Source organism: Rattus norvegicus, chromosome 7 (assembly GCF_021556685.1).
Source record: "Rattus norvegicus strain SHRSP/BbbUtx chromosome 7, alternate assembly SHRSP_T2T, whole genome shotgun sequence".
NCBI lineage: Eukaryota > Metazoa > Chordata > Mammalia > Rodentia > Muridae > Rattus > Rattus norvegicus.
The window spans coordinates 108,246,528-108,264,220 of NC_141540.1; the positions used below are offsets into that span (position 1 = coordinate 108,246,528).

At 47.1% G+C, this 17,693-nt stretch overlaps 1 protein-coding gene across 3 annotated transcripts in view; it reads right to left on the reverse strand.

Moving 5' to 3' along the window:
- Window positions 1-3,119: 3,119 nt before the first annotated feature.
- The window catches only part of Ndrg1 (N-myc downstream regulated 1), a 41,308-nt gene continuing 26,734 nt past the window's right edge, over window positions 3,120-17,693 (reverse strand). For all 3 annotated transcript variants that reach the window (NM_001011991.1, XM_087556470.1, XM_087556469.1), the window contains 9 exon segments: window positions 3,120-4,913; window positions 7,874-7,925; window positions 10,112-10,147; window positions 11,124-11,171; window positions 11,817-11,868; window positions 12,562-12,618; window positions 13,211-13,314; window positions 15,353-15,409; window positions 17,155-17,241. In NM_001011991.1, the coding sequence (NP_001011991.1) occupies window positions 4,672-4,913; window positions 7,874-7,925; window positions 10,112-10,147; window positions 11,124-11,171; window positions 11,817-11,868; window positions 12,562-12,618; window positions 13,211-13,314; window positions 15,353-15,409; window positions 17,155-17,241 (735 nt within the window). In that variant the 3' untranslated portion in view covers window positions 3,120-4,671.

Below are 17,693 nucleotides of genomic sequence, written 5' to 3' on the forward strand. Positions count from 1 at the left end.
TTAATATAGTTTGAGAGAGAGAGAGAGAGAGAGAGAGAGAGAGAGAGAGAGAGAGAGAGAGAAGGTTCTGGACTTAAAAACAGAATGAACTGGCCAATCTTTAGAGTAGGACTACATTCACGTTTTTGATTTTCAGAAGAATCCAATTCTAGAAGGAGAGTGATTTATGTATGCCTCTTCAGCCACTTTTCCACTTTGGGATTCTTCAATAGCCACTGTGGAATAGTCTCCATGCTATCTTACAAGCTCCAGACAAGCATGAGGAAGTAGGTGTGACAGTGTGACTCCATCTATGAACCAGCCCAGAGCTTCTTACTGTGAGAAGGAACCTGGAGGAAGAGGGCAGCACAAGGGTTGAGCTCAATAAATCTCTGTTCTCCCAACCACTACTGAAGTGTAAGGTCAGGAATTGAAATGTGACCTTCCATAAACAATCATCTGTGTGTAAAATTGATTCCTCAGATGGAGAGGCACACACCAGGCATTCAAACATGTTGGTGGGGTTATCCTGGCAGGACTAGGAACCTCTGAGCCCCCACTCTTAAAAATTATATAGGTTTGGCACTGTCCTCACATAGCAACACCCAACTAGGAATGACATTCGGCATTTTCTTCTTGTGGTGGCTAGAATGAGAAAGACCCCCGGAGACGACTCATATATTTGAAAACTTGGTAGCCAGCTGACTGGACTATTTAGAAAAGGATTTGAAGTTGTGGCCTTGTTGAAGAAGTATGTCAATAGGGGTGGAGGTTAGTTTGAAGTTTCCAAAGACTGTGCCATTTTTCGTGTGTGTGTGTGTGTGTGTGTGTGTGTGTGTGTGTGTGTGTGTGTGTCTTTCTGTGGTTATAGATCAAGATGTGAAACCTCAGCTGTTTCCTCACTCTGAGATCATTGACTCTAGCCCTCAGAAATGGCAAGTCAAATTAAACACTTTCTTTTATAAGTTGCTTTTGTCACGTCAATGTGTTCTATCACAGCAGTATACAAATAACTAAGATACATTTTCTTCCAGTTGAGGGTACATCAACAGGCCATCGTTTGTCTAAAGTTAGATCCAAGGTCCTGGGGAATCTGCATTGTATTCAGTAGTAGTGTTATTGAATGAGAAAAAAATTCTATTTTGTTTTTGCTAGCCTCAAGTAGCAATTTAGCACTTGTTCTTCCTTAAATGTTGGGGGCAAATCTCCCATATCTCATCAATTATTACTATCTAATTAGAGCGTGTGCAGACAAGTCTGCTGGCCATCATTTTGAAATTGCATGAATGCTGAGACCTCCTCAACCTTCCCTTCAACCTATTTATAAGACAGTTTGTCCTAGGATTATTGGAGAATCAACCTTCATTATAGCTGGTACTTTTATAATATTATAAATTTTGTTCTATGCATTTAAAACTTGAAAGGGCTCCAAAGACTTCTCTAAGTCACCTGTGGTGCACCAGCTCCATGGATGCTGCCTTGCGCTTAGTTTCTACTGGGACAGGGTAGAGCTCCAGAGGGGCTGGACTTTCTGTCACACATCAGGGCCTTTATACATCTTGTGCTGGTACTCAAGCTGGACAATGTGTAGGTGACATCTCCTTACCCTTCTGTGCTGAGACTGTTGCCCAGTTGTTACTGTAAGTGTATTTATTTCCTAGACAGAAGTATCCTGCACTGTGACTCCACCATTTTGCAAATTTTGTGTGTTTATAGCACAGGGTAAGAAGTTTAAGGAAAGTGAGGATGCTCCAACATATGTAACAGTTGGGAGCCTGTAGCCAGGCAATTGTTGTGTGCTTAGTAACTTGCTTCCAAGAAAATGAGGAGGAAAATCAGAGTAGCTCCTTGATACCCTAGCACATATGATGACCCTGGCTGGGAACAAAGATATATCTTACGTCAGAGAACCCATGATATGATGTGGCCCTTGACATGATGTGACGAAGACACTTGAAGGCTTGGAAGATGGCTCAGTTGGTAAAATAATTCCCTTACAAGTGCAAGACACTGAGTTCAATTCCCGATAATTCACATTTTAACAGTAAGCCAGGTAGCTTACTGTTTAAGGCTCAGTGTTTAAGAACATTGGTAGAGCACTCAGTTGAACTTGAAGCACCCACATGGTGGCTTACAAGTGTCTGTAATTCCAGTTCTTGGGATCAACACCCTCTCTACACAGGCAGAGAACACACATGTGCAGACTTAAATGCAGGCAAAAAACCCACATACATAAAATACTTATGGTGGTACATGCTGAGGAGGCAGAGGTAGGAAGATCACTGGGGTACTCAGGCTAGTTAGCGTAGCCTTCTTGATGAATTACAGGCCAAAGAGAAGCCATGTCTCAGAAATAAGTAAAACAGCAACAGCACAGATTATCCTCTAGCCCCAGAGCACAAAAATGTACCTGCAGAAGAAGGGGCCTGACTTCTGTGGTCGTCCTCCAGAAAACCTTATACAGATCTCAAATGAATGGCCTTCATCCAAATACCCAAAGCTCAAATAATAAAGACTGCAAAATGGCCACAGGCTATAAAAAGTTAAGGCAAAGACACAAGTTCTATCATGAGGCATTCTGGGATAGAGGCTTCATTGGGAGAGAATTTGTGTCATTCTGCTAATGTCAGAACCCAATGACTGTGGAGCACCAATGTTTACCTTTTAGTGACAGGGACCCCAAGGGTCTGTGACGGGGAGTTGCTAATTGTGTAATGGCTTGGATATAAATCAACCCCTCCCCCCGACTCCCCACTCACATACTAGAGACTTAGTCCTCAGTGTAATAATGCAGGGCATGAGTGAGTTTAATCCATCAGTGAATGACCTATACAGAGGTTGTCAGCTATACAAAGTGGGATCTGATTGGAGGATAGAAATTTCCAGATTTGTCATTTTTGAGTGTTTACTGTCCCACGTTCTTGCTCTTTGCCTTCCGGCTATTACTGTGTGACATCTTCCTCTCTCACACTCCTGCTACTATGATTTCTGAACCACCAGGTTACTCTTTTAGATCCAGTCAACAAGACTGAATTCCAGTGGGCAAGGGGCACTCAGCAGGAGCTCTGGGTGTCAAGGGTAAAGTTCTGCCCCTTCCTGTCACACACACCCTCATAGGGAAAGGAAAAGACACAAGCCACTGCAAAGTTACAAATTTATTGGTCTGGAAATAAATACAAACATCTCATTAAGAAACTGTCCTGGAAAGACATAATACAATGATTTCTTGTCAGCATTCAGTCACTCTAGCCTGGATCCCTGATCTTTCTACACAAGGTCAGTGGAAGGCTCCATAGTAGGAGTTGGCAGGTAAACTGATTCCTTTTCTCTCATGCCACCTACATGGTGTGACTACATTCCTCTAGCAACTCCAAGATCCTGGGACTCACCAAGCCTTGAGGGCTGACTCCCAACAGTCAAGTGTCTCTGATCTGATCACATTTCCTATAGGAAAATTCCAAGGTTAGCCACAGTAAGAATCGAAAGACAGTAGTATAGGGCATGGGCATTAGGCTGGCATTGCTTAGAGAGGCCAATGCTGCAAACCCAGTCAGCAGGAGGGGCAGGAAAGGGAAGCAAGTTCCCACGGAATGTACAGAATCCAAAAACCAGTCATTCCCCCAGCAGTACACATGGTTCTCTCTGAAGAACCAGCAAGGGGCCAGGTGAGAGACATTCAGTTATCAAGTTTAAAGTCAATGCTACATATCAATAATGGGAGACAAGGTGTGACTCATTCTCACAAGATTCCAGATCACAGGCTGGTATTCATGGAAATCCACACCCACCAGGTTCTATCACTTGGTCCTAACATTAGTCGTCAAATCCCATGCTCATTCTATCCCCATCCTTCCCATGCCTAGAGACTCATCCCAGACAAGGACCACTGTCACCTGCTGGGTTCTCCCTCCACCTCAAAGAATGCAACTACAAATCAAAACCATCTTCCCCAGGGACAAAGGTATCATCCACTCATTCACTGTGGAATGGAAGCTGGGTATGATGGGGTACATAAACTACATAGCAAGAGCCTTAAACCACTGAAGTATTTGCGGAATCACTTTCTCTATAAAGCCAGGAGTTTGTGACTAGTTTCCCCTGCATGTTAAAAGGTTGCCAGAAAAACAGGTTGCGAGTTTCAGCATTCAGAACTCTAAAATCAATTCCTTCAAGTGAGCCTAGTAGACTTGTTTTTCCTCTACCTGCCCTAGATCCCACCGCTTTCTCTTTCTTGTTTTCCCTACTTTGAATAAGGTGCCCAACTTTCCTTCCTCTCTTTCCTTTCAAAACAGAACTACGTTTGTTTCCAGGAATGAGTTTAGTGGGGAGGAAACAGGAAGTAGGCAGGCTGGCAAAATGCCTGTAGACCAGGATGCTGGATCAGCCTGGGCTTGGAGCCAGGCAGTGTTACAGCTATATATTTCTTAGTTTTGGCAGTTTGGTATCTGAGGGTAGAGAGAGGGTCCACCAGGCCACTTGTTAGCAGATCGGAACACTGAACTGCCTCTTGCCTTTGGTCCACCACCACCCACCCTGGTCCCAGGAGGCAGCTTGAACAGCCTGGGTCTGCCACCGCCAGAGTTCATTCTTACAAAAGCAGCTTTAGATTAATACCGCATTAGCGTAGGGTGGCAGGCAAGGGTTGGGGGCTAAGGAAGAGACCACCAGTCCAGGATGACTGATGCAGACTGCTTAGCAGGACACCTCCATGGACTTGGGCCCGGCATTGTTCCCTGTGGCACCCGAGCTGGGGGTGATGTTCAGACGGGCATCCTCACTGGTATGGGAGCGGCTACGGGACCCCTCACTTGTGTGTGAGCGACTTCGGGGCCCCTCGCTGGTATGGGAGCGGCTACGGGTGCCCTCCAGGGATGTGACACTGGAGCCAGAGGCTGTGCGGGACCGCATCAGGCGAGTCATGCTGGCAGAAGGCACTGGAAACACAGAAGACAATAATTAGGACACAGAAAGTGTGAGACTGTACCCCTGTCTGCCAGCCATGATGCTATCCAAAGAGCACAGCTGAACACCACTTCTCTATTGTCTTTGTCCTTGAAGCCATCTACTTTCTGTGCCACTCACAAAGGGGACAGTAAGGCCCAAGATGTGGGAAAGGCATATAACAATCACATGACAAGAGACCCAAGCCAAGGCCTGGGTCTGAACCCCAGTTTGTTATGTGCTTCTTCACTGGCTGACTATCGGATTATCACACCTGAAGCCTTTCCGTTCCCATTTGCAAAATGGAGCCTCTGTATGACCGTGTAACTTCCTCTGCAATGTCCTGTTGGTAGGCAGTAGTAGAATGTGGAAGCCAGCAAGGCCGGTTCCTGCACATCCCAAGAAGGACGCTAAGATCTCACCACATGGTTCCTGAAGAAATGTTAGCAGTCTGTCTGCCTTCCAAAAGTCTGCTACCTCTCAAACCCTGGCAAGACCAAAACTGCCCATGCCACAGCAGATGCCTGACAAATGGGTACAAGACAATCCTCCTCCTATCTGGGGTTGCAGTGTTTCCCCCAAATTCATGCTCACGCGAAACCTCAGAATATGACCTTGTTTGGGATACTTAGAGATGTTTAGTTAAGATAAGGTCCTTCTGAATTAGGATGATCTCTAATCCAAAGGCCAATATCCTTAAGAGGGCCATACGGATGGAGAGATTGGTGTAATGTAGTCACAAGCCCCAGAAGGTCTATGACGTAGTCAACAGAATCCAGCAGGCAAGAAAGGGCCTTGAAAAGTGAGCCTAGCCCTGTCTAAACCTTGACCTCAAATTTGTAGCCTCTGAAGTTATGGGAAAATCTTAAGCATTCCTGATGCTTAAGAGCTTTATCTGTGAGAATCTCCTAGGTTACTCATTGGGGTGACTAATGCCACACCCCAATGAAGCACTGCCCTAGGCCAGACACCGAAAATTGGATTAGTCCTTGCTCAGTGGAATTCGCTCCTTAAAGAAAGTGTTTGCTCCTGGTTTGTCTGTCTCTGTCTCTCCCTTCCTTCTTTTCTTTCTTTTTTGTTTGATTGTTTTATTGTTGTCGTTCATTTGTTTTATTTGTTTTGTTTTGTTTTGAGTAAGCTCCATTTATCCCAGGCTGGCCTTAAACTCTCTACGTAGCTGGGAAGACCTTGAACTCAGAATCCTAAGCATGCTGTCTCAGAACAGCCTATTTTTAATTCAGAAAAAAATTAGGGTCAATGCGTATCTGTGGCCCATGTGTTTGTTCCTGAGTCTCTATTTCTCCACCCAAATCTGAGTCTCTGATGACCTCACCAGGAAATGACAACTTCCCATGACAACACCAGACACACAATGGACTAGTTTTATGAGCCCAGAATCACAGGCAGGCCTTCTGTGAGCTGAAACCTTCTCTTTCAGTAATGCCCTTGGGTCTGTATCTCTCCCTTTATTTTCTCCCAGATCTATGGGAACCTTTGTCAAACTGAACTGATGGGACAGATGGAAGACAAGTTTTGGGAACAAGTAAGGCCTTGCTTTTGCTTCGTTTCCTTCCAGAATACACAGCCGATGAGCTGTGATCCATGTTCAGCCAGGGAAACCCAACTACACCCATATTGGCCAGGGACAGCAGGCTGTGGAGGAAAGTCCACAAGCAAATGTGCTTTGTTGGAAAAAGACACCTAGCAACAGGATCTTGTCTAAGGCACTCGTATGAGGTTGCTTCACTCTGTCCTGCTGGGAAGCAGGCATGGTGAAGGCTCATATGAAGATTATAACTCACCCAACAGGCCCACCATTTCTAAATGGGTAGGTGGTGCCAGGAAGAAATATGAAGTTAGACTTCCCCAGTTATGAAGAATGCATGGACTGTAACTCCCAGAAGTAGGCAGGGAAAAAACTGAGTAGGACTGCTTTGATCCAGAGCAACAACTAACATGTCAACCAGTATCCATCCAGGCTGCTACCCAGCCTAGCCTATGAGTCCTGGTCAGAGTCTGGCATTTCTGAAAACAGAGGCTACCTGAATGACAAATTCACTCTAAGCTTAAAGCAGGAAGCAACCAGACCTTGTAGCAGGGTACTCAAGGTGCTCAATGATATAATGATCTAGCAAAGAAGCACCCTTCCTTCAATCTCAGGCACTCTAGTCTCCCTCTTACACTGGGTTCTGGCTCAAACAGCCTTCAACCTCTCTGTGGTCTTCTTAGCCCCTCCCTTGTAGGATTATTGTGATGGTTAAAGGACAAACAAACTCACTAATCTTTCATCACCATTATCATCCCCATCATTGCTACAACTGCTGGTGTCCTGAGCAAGCATGTAATCAAAATTAGGGGCATTCCTTGATCAGCTGTTGGTCATTAGGTTTTGTTGTTGTTTGGCTTTTTGTTTTGCTGTTGTTGGCAATGGTGATGTTTGAAGAGATAGTCCTAACCTAGAATAGTGGTTCCTGTCAATAATCCTAGCATTTGGGAGACTGAGGCAGGAGGACTATCATGAGTTCAAAGACAAGCCTTGCCAATAGGGATATGGTCTCATTCTTGCACCAAATGGTTTTAAAATGGTTCTTGTATAAAGCTAAATCAATGTCAGATGCAAAGCAACTTCTTCTGGTCATGCACACACACACACACACACACACACACACACACACACACACACACACATACATGATGAGGTCCTCTGCTCAGAACACACTGCTCAGAAAGGCAAGCACCATCTTGGTTTGCTGTGTGATATACGTAACACAGTAACCACACTGGTTACTGATCCATTCCTCACTCAGCCATGTGTGACCATAACTACTCCTTTCTTAGACTTGCCCAGTGCTTAAGAGCTGAAGGCAGCCAAGATGACAGAGCCCACTCCAGCCCCCAGTGGCTATAACATAACCACCCCAACACCTGTCTGTGCCCAAGGTGTTATACTCACTGTATCCCATGCCCTGCACAAAGTACTTGAAGGCCTCTGCAAGCTTGGCAGGCTGTAGGAGAGAGAGGAAGAATGAGGTCAATGGCTGGAGATACAGATTATCATGGGCCACCTGTATCTGCAAGCCAGAGCTTTGGCCCAAGATGGAGCCACCACATGCGAACAGGAAAAGTCCAGAAGCAGAAGAAAAAGCCAGGATGGTTGTGGGGACCAGAATCAGCTTTGGCCAGGAACAAACAGCTTAAGTCTGCCTCGCGGTTGAAAGAGCATGGATAACTGACAAGATTGCTGAGTCAATGTCCTCAACTGCATATAGGCTCAAGCCACCGTCTGTGCTCACAGCCCAGTGTATGAGCCACTTAGCCTGCTAGGGACTCTGTACAACCATCTCCAGGAAACCTGACACCAGCCTTACAGGACACAGTACTCCCAAGTGCACGTGACATAGATGAGCAAAATGCAGATTGTATAGATGAACCGGAAGCCTCTGGGCCAAGAATCCTTGTGCCAGAGGTGGTTTGCGTCAGGTTGATGACAAGATGGTTGAGTAAGTAGAAGGATGGTGATGGGAAATATTAGAAGAAAGAGGAAAGGGTGGAAAGAAAGGATGGGGGAATAGAGAAATGGTGGGAGGGACAGAGAGATAGAGAGATGGAAGGAAAGGAAGGGCTATGAAAGGAGGGAGGGAGAATGGAGAGATAGAGGGAGAGAAGGATGGGGAGATGGCAAGAAGGAAGAAGAGAAGAGATGGTGGAAAGGAAGAAGGGATGGAGGTAGAGGAAAGGGCAGAGGAAAGGATGTAGGAAAGAAAGAAGCAGAGAAGGAAGGGTTGCAACAAGGATAATAGAAGGAATGGGTATAAAAGGTCAGATCGTGCACTGACTGGTAGATAAAAAGAAAATTGAAAGAGGAAAAAGATGGGTGGGAGAAGAAATGGAAGGAAAAAAGGATAGAAGGAAAAATGAATGTATTAATGTATTAACAGGCTATGGGAGGGCGGTTATATCACTAGCTGGGTTAGCCAGGCTATCCTTGGATAAGTGATCAGTCAGGGCCAAGACCACTTTCAAAGCCACTGTTTCCTCTTCACAACTCATTCAACCAAATCAGGGGACCAAGGTGCCTTCAGTGGTATATCCGTGTCATTCCATGATCCCAGTTCAGTAAGACACCACCCCGTGGCTCACTCTCCTCACAAACAGAAACCATGTGGTCCCTACGCTGCATCTGCACCAATCCTGCCACTCATCTGCAAGGAGGCAAAGAACTCATGTGACATTTGCCTATGCAAAAGTTGCCCACTAGGATCTTGTGACACTACAAACAATGGCATAGTAGGGCATGCGTTGGCTGCAGAGAAAAAGGATGTCTTTTGTGTTGAAGATGGGCTGATTCTGAATGAGAAGAGTAGGCCAGCTGGGTACCACCGGCAACTGTTACCATAGGCAACATTCCTTCTCTTCAGCCTCAGTTTCCCCTTATGATGCTGAGCTGAGATGCCAGCTCCTTCAGTCTCTGAGAAGGTGTAGTACAGTCTGACCAGAGGTAAGAAAGTCTTTTGCTATCACACCTAGTCTGGGAAGGGATGGTGGGAGAGGTTACACAGGAATCAGGCTTGAAGCTCAGCTCCCACTAGTGTTTAAATAGTCCCAGTCCTGATGAGGCTAGGTCTGTTCTGGCTGCAAGCAAAACCGAGAGAGCAGGAAGTAGAACATGGACTGGAGGAATATGAACATATAAGCTGTGCAGATTCAGAGGTACAGGTCCCCACACGACTGGATACATGTGCATGTAGGCACATGAATGTACATATGTGCACAGACAGGCACACATGTTCAATGCTCATGTGCATATGCATATGTTTTGGGGGGAGAAGGAGGGTATGAACATACATTTTGGTGTCATATCCTCTCTGTCCCTCCCTCTGCTCTGAGATTGAGCTCCCAGTAGCCCAGGCTAGGGTAGGACGACCAAGATTCTGACCCCATAGCCACGCCAGATCCATCTGGCAAATCTCTTAAACCTGTGGACCTCAAGGTCATCCAATCCCCAAAAGCTGCTTGATAGGGATGGGGCGAGCCCACATTATTCACAAAGAACATTTTATGCAGGATATATGTATAAACAACAATTGGATGCCAAACAGAGCCAGTGGGGAGCTCATGGGCCCCAAAGGCACATGTAATCTACCAGTGGAAGGTGGCAGGTATTGCATGAAAAAGCCACAATTTCACTCACCTGAGAGATCTGAGGAAGGCCTCCACAGTCTGCCATCTAGGAAGGAGGGAAGCTGGTTAGCACCAAACACCCACATAGTTGTGGCAATCTGTGCTCTATGGGACTGGTCCCAGCATCACCCACCTGGCACTGCTCTGGGTGGGGGCTGCTATTGACTGTGACCCCTTATCTTCCTTGGAAACTACTCCTCAAAGCTTACACACAGCAATAGCCTCCACAGGCACTCCCTATTAACCCCTAAGAGCATCCATACAAGACTTAACTGCGCCATTTTGGAAGCCAGAGTGGCTTATGGAACTTCCAAGATCCCAGAGGATACCCAGTGAAGAGAGATCCTCAGGAAGGAGCTGAGCCTGGAGCACATTCCAGACACAGCTGCCACACACAGGTGGACTTGGATGTGCAAACAACCCTGACTGCATGCTGTGGGGATTTTGTAGACCTCTAAGCACAAGGTTGCAATCACACTGAAATCAGGAGACTTTGCTGGAGGAAGTTTCCTTAGCCTCACAGCCTCTCACTACACAGAGGGATCTGATGCAAGGTTATTCCTGTCTCATCCTAGGTAAAAGAGACGTTTATCCTGTGCTCCCAGACTCTCTTTCTCCAGCTATATGGGCAAATGTGTAGACCCCTGCAGTCTAGTGTCTGAGATGGACCACTTAGCAGCTTCAGATGGACTCCAAGCTTCCTTGTTTGCTCGCTCCCTCCCTCCTTTCCTTCCCTTCCTTCCCTAAGTCCCTCTCTTCATGTTTCCCTTCCTTCCTGTCTTTCAGAGACAAGGTCTCAAATATACGGTCTAGGTTAGCATAGAGCATGCTATATATAGCTGACATCCTCCTGCCTCGGCCTCTCCAGTGCTGGCATTGCAGGGATATGTACTACATCCAACCCCCAATGCTTATTCGTAAGGCTCTAACAACAGTTCTGTGCTTCAATAAGCATAGCTCAGCTCCCAAAACACATGAGACCTTGACACCATGACAGCTGCAGCCCCGCTCTTGCCCATTACCTTGAGTAGGGTGGTCTTCGTTGGGTCCAATTTGGAATTGCATTCCACCTAAACAAGGAGAAAGGCTACGTAAGTACTTGACTCACAGCTAACGTCATGAGTGCCCTGCACCCTGTCCTACCACCTGAAACACCAGTGTTCCTTCAGCCATAAAGAGAGAAGGTGGGCTTTGAGTTGTAAAATGCATGTGGCTTTGGAGCCTGGCTCTACCATGACTGTCTCTATGACCTGGAGACAACTTAGGTCATATCCGGCTCCATGGAGCACGGCAGAGGCAGAGCAAGACAGTTTCCTGTCACACATCTCCCCAGGCGTGGGAATGTAAGAAAGTACGTATCCTCTCTGTGCCTCCCTAGCAGTGCAAGTGGGAACTAAAGGGTAGACTGAGGCAGGAAGCTCTGTCTGGCCCAGCTGCCTTGCTATTCTGCTAAGCGGAAAGGTACACTGGCTGCTGAGACTAGGAAAGAATCCCTAACCAAGAAGCCTAGCATTAATTCCGCCATGTAGATAAGGTGCCCATGAAAAGCAGGAGGGCAGGGCAGGAAGCAGATGGACAGGCAGTCAGAACTGGTGACCACACAGAGAAACTGGTCTGAGCTCTGCCCCAAGATGATGATGTCATATTTAAACAATGTCTTCGCAGTGAGAAGGTCATACAGGTGAGCACATGTGGCCTGCTGAATGGATACCTACCACAGCATCCACGGCAGGAGAGTTGTCTCCAACCACGAGCAGAGCAGGGCACCTGCACGGGAGAAAGGGGAAGAGGAGTCAGCCCAGGATCCATCTCCAGGTTCTTAGACTTCAGACTTCCAGTTACAACAGGATGCTAAAAGGCTGTTTAGGTTTCCCAGGACCCTGTGCGCCTCTACACCTCTATGGTACAATCCTCTGCTTTGAACTTTGAATAAAATGGGCTAGCAGCTACTTATATCTTAGTATAAAACTTCAGCCCAATGATTTAGTGTCTTAATAACTTCATTCCAAAGCACCTCTGTCCAAGAAAGGAGAAAAGGGAATCTTCTAGGAATTAAGATGGGAAAAAAAATGTCTGGCATAAATGACAAAGCCAGGTTCACAAGTACCTAACAGTGTGGCACACATGGGGAACCATAAAATGACGCCATCATTGCCCCTGGAATATGCTAGCTGCACCCTTTCCTACTAGACATTCAGGACTCCCTCGTGTCGGGTCCTGCATCTTTCATCTATAGGCTTTGGGAAGATATCCTAGATATGATCACACAGTCCCCATCTTGATGCTGACTCCAGCTACACAAGGGGAAAAATTCAAGTCAGCCCCCTGGGATAGAACATAGATAATCATCTCTACTGTAGTGTTTCACCCTAAGGTTGTGTTTCTCACAGCCAGCCAAAGCCCCCACCAGCAACCCTAAGGAAAGCCAGGAAGGCAACACAGGAGAAAGAAGCCACTTACTGCAGGGTGACAGTGTGGGTTCCAGGCATTGGCCGCTCAATCTCCAGGTCTCTCCGGCTGCAGACAATTCACATGTGGTTAGCATAAGCAAACCTACCCCAGAAGCCATTCCCACTACACCAATCCTACAGGTCCCACCATAGACCATCCTAGAAAAACAACCTCAGGTCATCTTCATGCAAGCTTCCACTAGAAAGTTCCAGAACTTTTGACTGATGCCAATATCCTTGTGTAATCCCCTCTCCAGGAAAGCTCTGAACAAGCACTTCATCCTTTACCCTCAGCTGCCTCTCCTCCTAACAGCATCCAGGGTTCTGCATCCTCACAGCATTCCGCTTCTTTGCCCAACTCTGCCCACAGGGGATTTTATTCTGAGTCAGCCTTGAGCACATGCCTCAGCTCTCTGCCTGCTCAGCTGCACCCCACTCATCTGGCCCCACTGTCTGGGTAGGAGCTCAGATGCCAGCAGAGCTCGGTCAGTGCAAAGGGCCAAGCGGCTCCTACACAGCCATTGTCCCCCCCCAGGCCCCACGCTATTAGCCTAGAGCTGTGCGGTCCTGCTCTCTGCTTTTACCCCAGGTTTGCTGCAGGAAGCTGATGAGGACCCTGGTGTGACCTGGCCGTTTCTGCCCCTGCACGGGGCTCTCACCTGTTGTAGGCGCTGATGAACAGGTGCAGGTTGCTCGGGTTCATGTCGTTGAGGATGTGCTGGCGGTACGTGTGCACCACCTCCACGTTGCTGTGTATCTCCTCCTGTGGCGACAGAGGAAAGAGTGGGGAGGCCTTGTCACCAATCTCCAGCCACAGGGATGAGGAAGGAAGGCACAGATGAGGCAGAGGTAGCTGAGTGAGTCTGGTGCAGACATCTGAGTGATAGCTACTCGTACCAGAGAGACCCAGCTTTTCCTCAGGAGCCTCAGCTAAACTCAGGACTCCAGCTTCACAGCAACCTGCCCCCGTCACTCAGGGGATTAAAGTGGGAGGAGAAGCCCTTGGTTCTGCCAAGGCTGGATCTCCCCCCTCCACAGTGTAAGTGAATGTTAGAGCGGGGAGGGAGGAAGGGGTGGGTGGTTGGGGACAGGGAACACCCTCATAGAAGAAAGGGGAGGGGAATGGGATAGGGGCTTTATGGACAGGAAACCATTTGAAATGTAAATAAAGAAATATTCAATAACTCCTCCCCTGCCCCCCAAAAAAGATCCTTTGTCAGCCTTAGCCATGACAGAGACATCCTGGGTGAAAGTGGTCTGAGGAATCTGATCAAATAAACAGTAGTAACCTGTGGGCATCAGAAAGCCTCAAGGGACTGGGGGACAGTCTGGACTGTGTGCTGATAATCTCAGGTTGCTCTAAACCATTTCAGTTACAAGCCAAGGGGTTACACCAAAGCAGGGTGTTTTCTGCTGCCCTAAGACTCAGGAGGGCATCACCATGATGTCACATCCATTAGCTCAGCAGTTGAGAATGCGGCATCCAGTAAGCAGTGCTGCACTGGGTCTGGGCAACCAAGGGATTTTCCAGACATTAAACTTAGATGTGAGTCTAAAGTATATCCTCCCTCATGGCTGTTGGCCTTGGAGGAGGCTAAAGATGTGACATCAGACAAAAGCAGAGGCCAGGTCTGCCACCAAGTATACTGCATGGATGCTTGCTCTGTCTTCACTTCATGTAAGAACCAGGCAAAGGAAGAGGCTTAGGAGACTGTTGTAGTCAAACTTACAAGTTCAAATTCCAGTCATACTTCTCCTGGTCTCATGGAGACCTTACCCAAGCCATTCAACCTCTGGTCTGAATTTCTTCAGCTCAAACTGGAATGAATGTCATGTTTATCCCATGGTCACAGAGTTCCTAAACAGACTCCTTGAGCTAATTCTTGGAAAGTACTAGGGATAAAGCCTCACACAGAACCAGAGCTGATCTCATAAACATGCACACTGCAGACTTCACTCCCGAAAACCCCAAACTGTTACAAATGAAGGCCCAACACAGGTCAACAGGAAACCAACGGTATGTCCATTCAGTGGAATATTACAAAGTACCAAATCTATTATGCTGTCCAAAAAACGTGAGTAGATTCTAAAATAATCACGCTAAGAGAGAGAAGCTATGGCAATGAGAGGAGTACAGGACTCACCTCACAGAGCAGAGGGTGCCTGGGAGGAATGAGAAGAAGATGGCTCACAGTGCAATGAAATGGAGGGGAAGAGTGAAGGACATTTCCATTATCTCAGTTGCTGTGATGACTGATGGATTTGTTCAAATATGCAGCACATTGTGCTTCAACAAAAACAGTTTATCACTAAACCCCACCCCTGGGGAGGAGCTATTAGCTGTTGATGAGTGCTGGAGGGGAGAAAGGGGATCAGTTTTCAGCAAGGAATGTGCTCCAGATAGGTTTTCCATGCTCTGGTGTTTAGCCCTATACTCTTGTTCATACCAGTAGCACCAACAGGATTTCATAATTTTAAACACACACACACACACACACACACACACACACACACACACGAAGTCAGTAAGGAAATCTGTGAAGAGCTAGAGGGGAAGAACTCAGGGTACATTTGTTCAGAAGACATTGTACACATGCATAAAATTCTCAAAGTGGGAGAGGCAAGAAACCCATAATCATGGCTTGCTGACTGTGAGTCAATACTTCACAATAATTCAGACTTCAGCCTGGGTCACCCATTGATTGTATCTTGTTTGTACCATGTGCCCATGTGGCTTTGTGCTGAGTGCCACATAGCTAACTGCTCAGTGAAAACATAGGACACAGGTCTACACCACTCACCTTGCCGAAGAGGTGGGACACCACCATGTCTGGCAGGGCTTGGGTCCATCCTGAGATCTGTGGAGGGTGAACCAAGAAAGAATCAGCAACTAGGACTAGCAGCAGAGAGGAGAGTCAGATAGCCTAGGGCCCTGGAGGCAGAGTGAGAACCAGCTGGCTCCCTAGGCTTCATCCAGTTCTCCATGATAGCCTGGGTAGAGCTGACTCTGAGATGTGTCTCATAGGCCACTTTAGTAGAGGCTGGGTCCTACTGGGAGGTAGGACATTGGGGAAGTTTCTCTTATTTTTCTCCCCAGCCTGTGGGGCCAAGATCATAACCAAATCCTCTGAACGGAGGAGACCGAATAAGCCTTTCCACAGCAAAAGTTAGTTAGCTCAAACATCTTGGATATCACAGATCAGCTGTGTAGCAGTTCAGCTCTTGTCTCCAGGCTCCCTAGACCTACAGCCCAAGGCCAGGTCTGTCTGACTTTCTATCCAGTCCCTTCCCATCAGAGCCCGCATGGAAGAGACATACAGCAAGTGGGGAACCACAACCCAGCTAGGCCAAGCTTTCCCTGCTCCCAAAGCTCAAAATCCTCATCACAAAGACCTCATCACCCCCACACCTGGTCACCTTTGTATCCACAGGTAGGGTCCATTCAGCCCTGGCTGCTCCTTCTACATTAACCCCCAGATTTTCCCCTCCAGCCAGTCTCTGACCTATGAATTCCTATGAGGTCTCTGAATTCACTAATGACTTCCCACACCCCCTCCAAAGAAACTGTGTACAGCAGGACATGAAAGCATAGTAGTATTCAATAAATGTTCAGATCATGACATAAAATCTAAGCCATTAGGTATACAATAGGAGCTGTATAAATGCACATGGACACTGTAGGTGCTCAATAGATATAAAGCTGATAGCACAGGTAGCTCCACTTGAGTTGAGACGGGTAAGGGAAATGAACCCTTGACCTGGGTTCCTGGACTGACCCAGTGGCCACTTGCAGCTGTGGAGCACCAGGGGTGGGGGTGGGTGGCTAACTGAAGGTATTAGGAACCATGTCATCAGGCCATACTAAGGCTCCCATAGTAAGGATCCTGTAAGTCATCAGGCATCATAGGCTCTGACACTCATTCTAGGCGCACCAACAGCCCTAGATATGCAGGCTGTCTTTCCAGGCCAGAGGGACTGCACATGGGGAAATCATTAAAACCACAGCCTATCTCTCAGCTGGAGGCCTATGCCCCAGCCCCCCCTGTTTGGCTTAGAAGAGTGGACCAGCAGCCAACTGGGCCCAAATGGAATGTCCCTTTCTCAGCTGGAAAATAAAATAAAAGCCAGGCAAGATCCTTCATTCCAGGCTGCCCTACAGGGAGAGACAGGGCTCCCAAACTCTATCAAGGATTTAGGAAAAAAACAGCATCTAGCAGACAGGAAGAGGCGGGTTCAGGCCATGCCCCTTTCCCCAACAGCTGCCCAAACTAAGAAAAATATTATCCCAGTGAGAGACAAGTCACACCAGTCTGTGTAGCTTAGATCAGACGTTTCTCCCTATCCTTGGTAGATGACGGGGATTTTACAGAAAAAAAGAAAGCAATCTTCATTTAAAAAAAAAAAATCAAGTTCAACAAGATCCCTTGGGACAGCAGTTAGGGCCAAACCACTAAGACCTCTAGAGCAGCAAGTGGTTGTTAGCTTAAACAGGGCTGAGGAAGGGTGCTCTCTTGGACAGTAAGGAAAGCAGAAGAGGAGATCTAAGAAGACACTACCCTGAGTAGAGACTGGGACCCTGTCAACCTGTCCTGCCAAGCCTTACCTTGGAGGCAGCCCAGTCCATCCAGCCTTCAGCACAGGGATTCACATTCATGAGCACAAGGCCCTCCACCATCTCAGGGTTGTTGAGCTGTAATCAGACACAACATGATATATACTGAGGGCTTTAAGCCAGCAACAATGGGACCTAGAGCAGATGTTAATGGTTTCCTGCATAGTCAGTGCAGAACTGAGGTTCTTGATCATTCAAAACTTGATTAGGTCCTCAAGAACTCGGGAGGAAGAAGCCATAGAGAAAGAAAGAATGGACTTGCATGTCCCCTCACTTCACAGAGCTTTGGCTTCCCCATGTGCCCAGTATGTAACAGCCAAGCCATAACTAAGTGAGAAGGGCACAGAAATGCCCTGTGGCTCTATTACGTGAAATCCCTATGTATTTAGAACTCTAAGACTTCTAGCATCTAGTTGAGACTGATGCCCAGGTTGATTTGTACTTTGACAGTAAGCCTGAATACCCTTAAGGTGCTACACTTACTAAGTATCAAAATATCTTGGGCTGAAGGGCATAAGCCACTTTAAGAT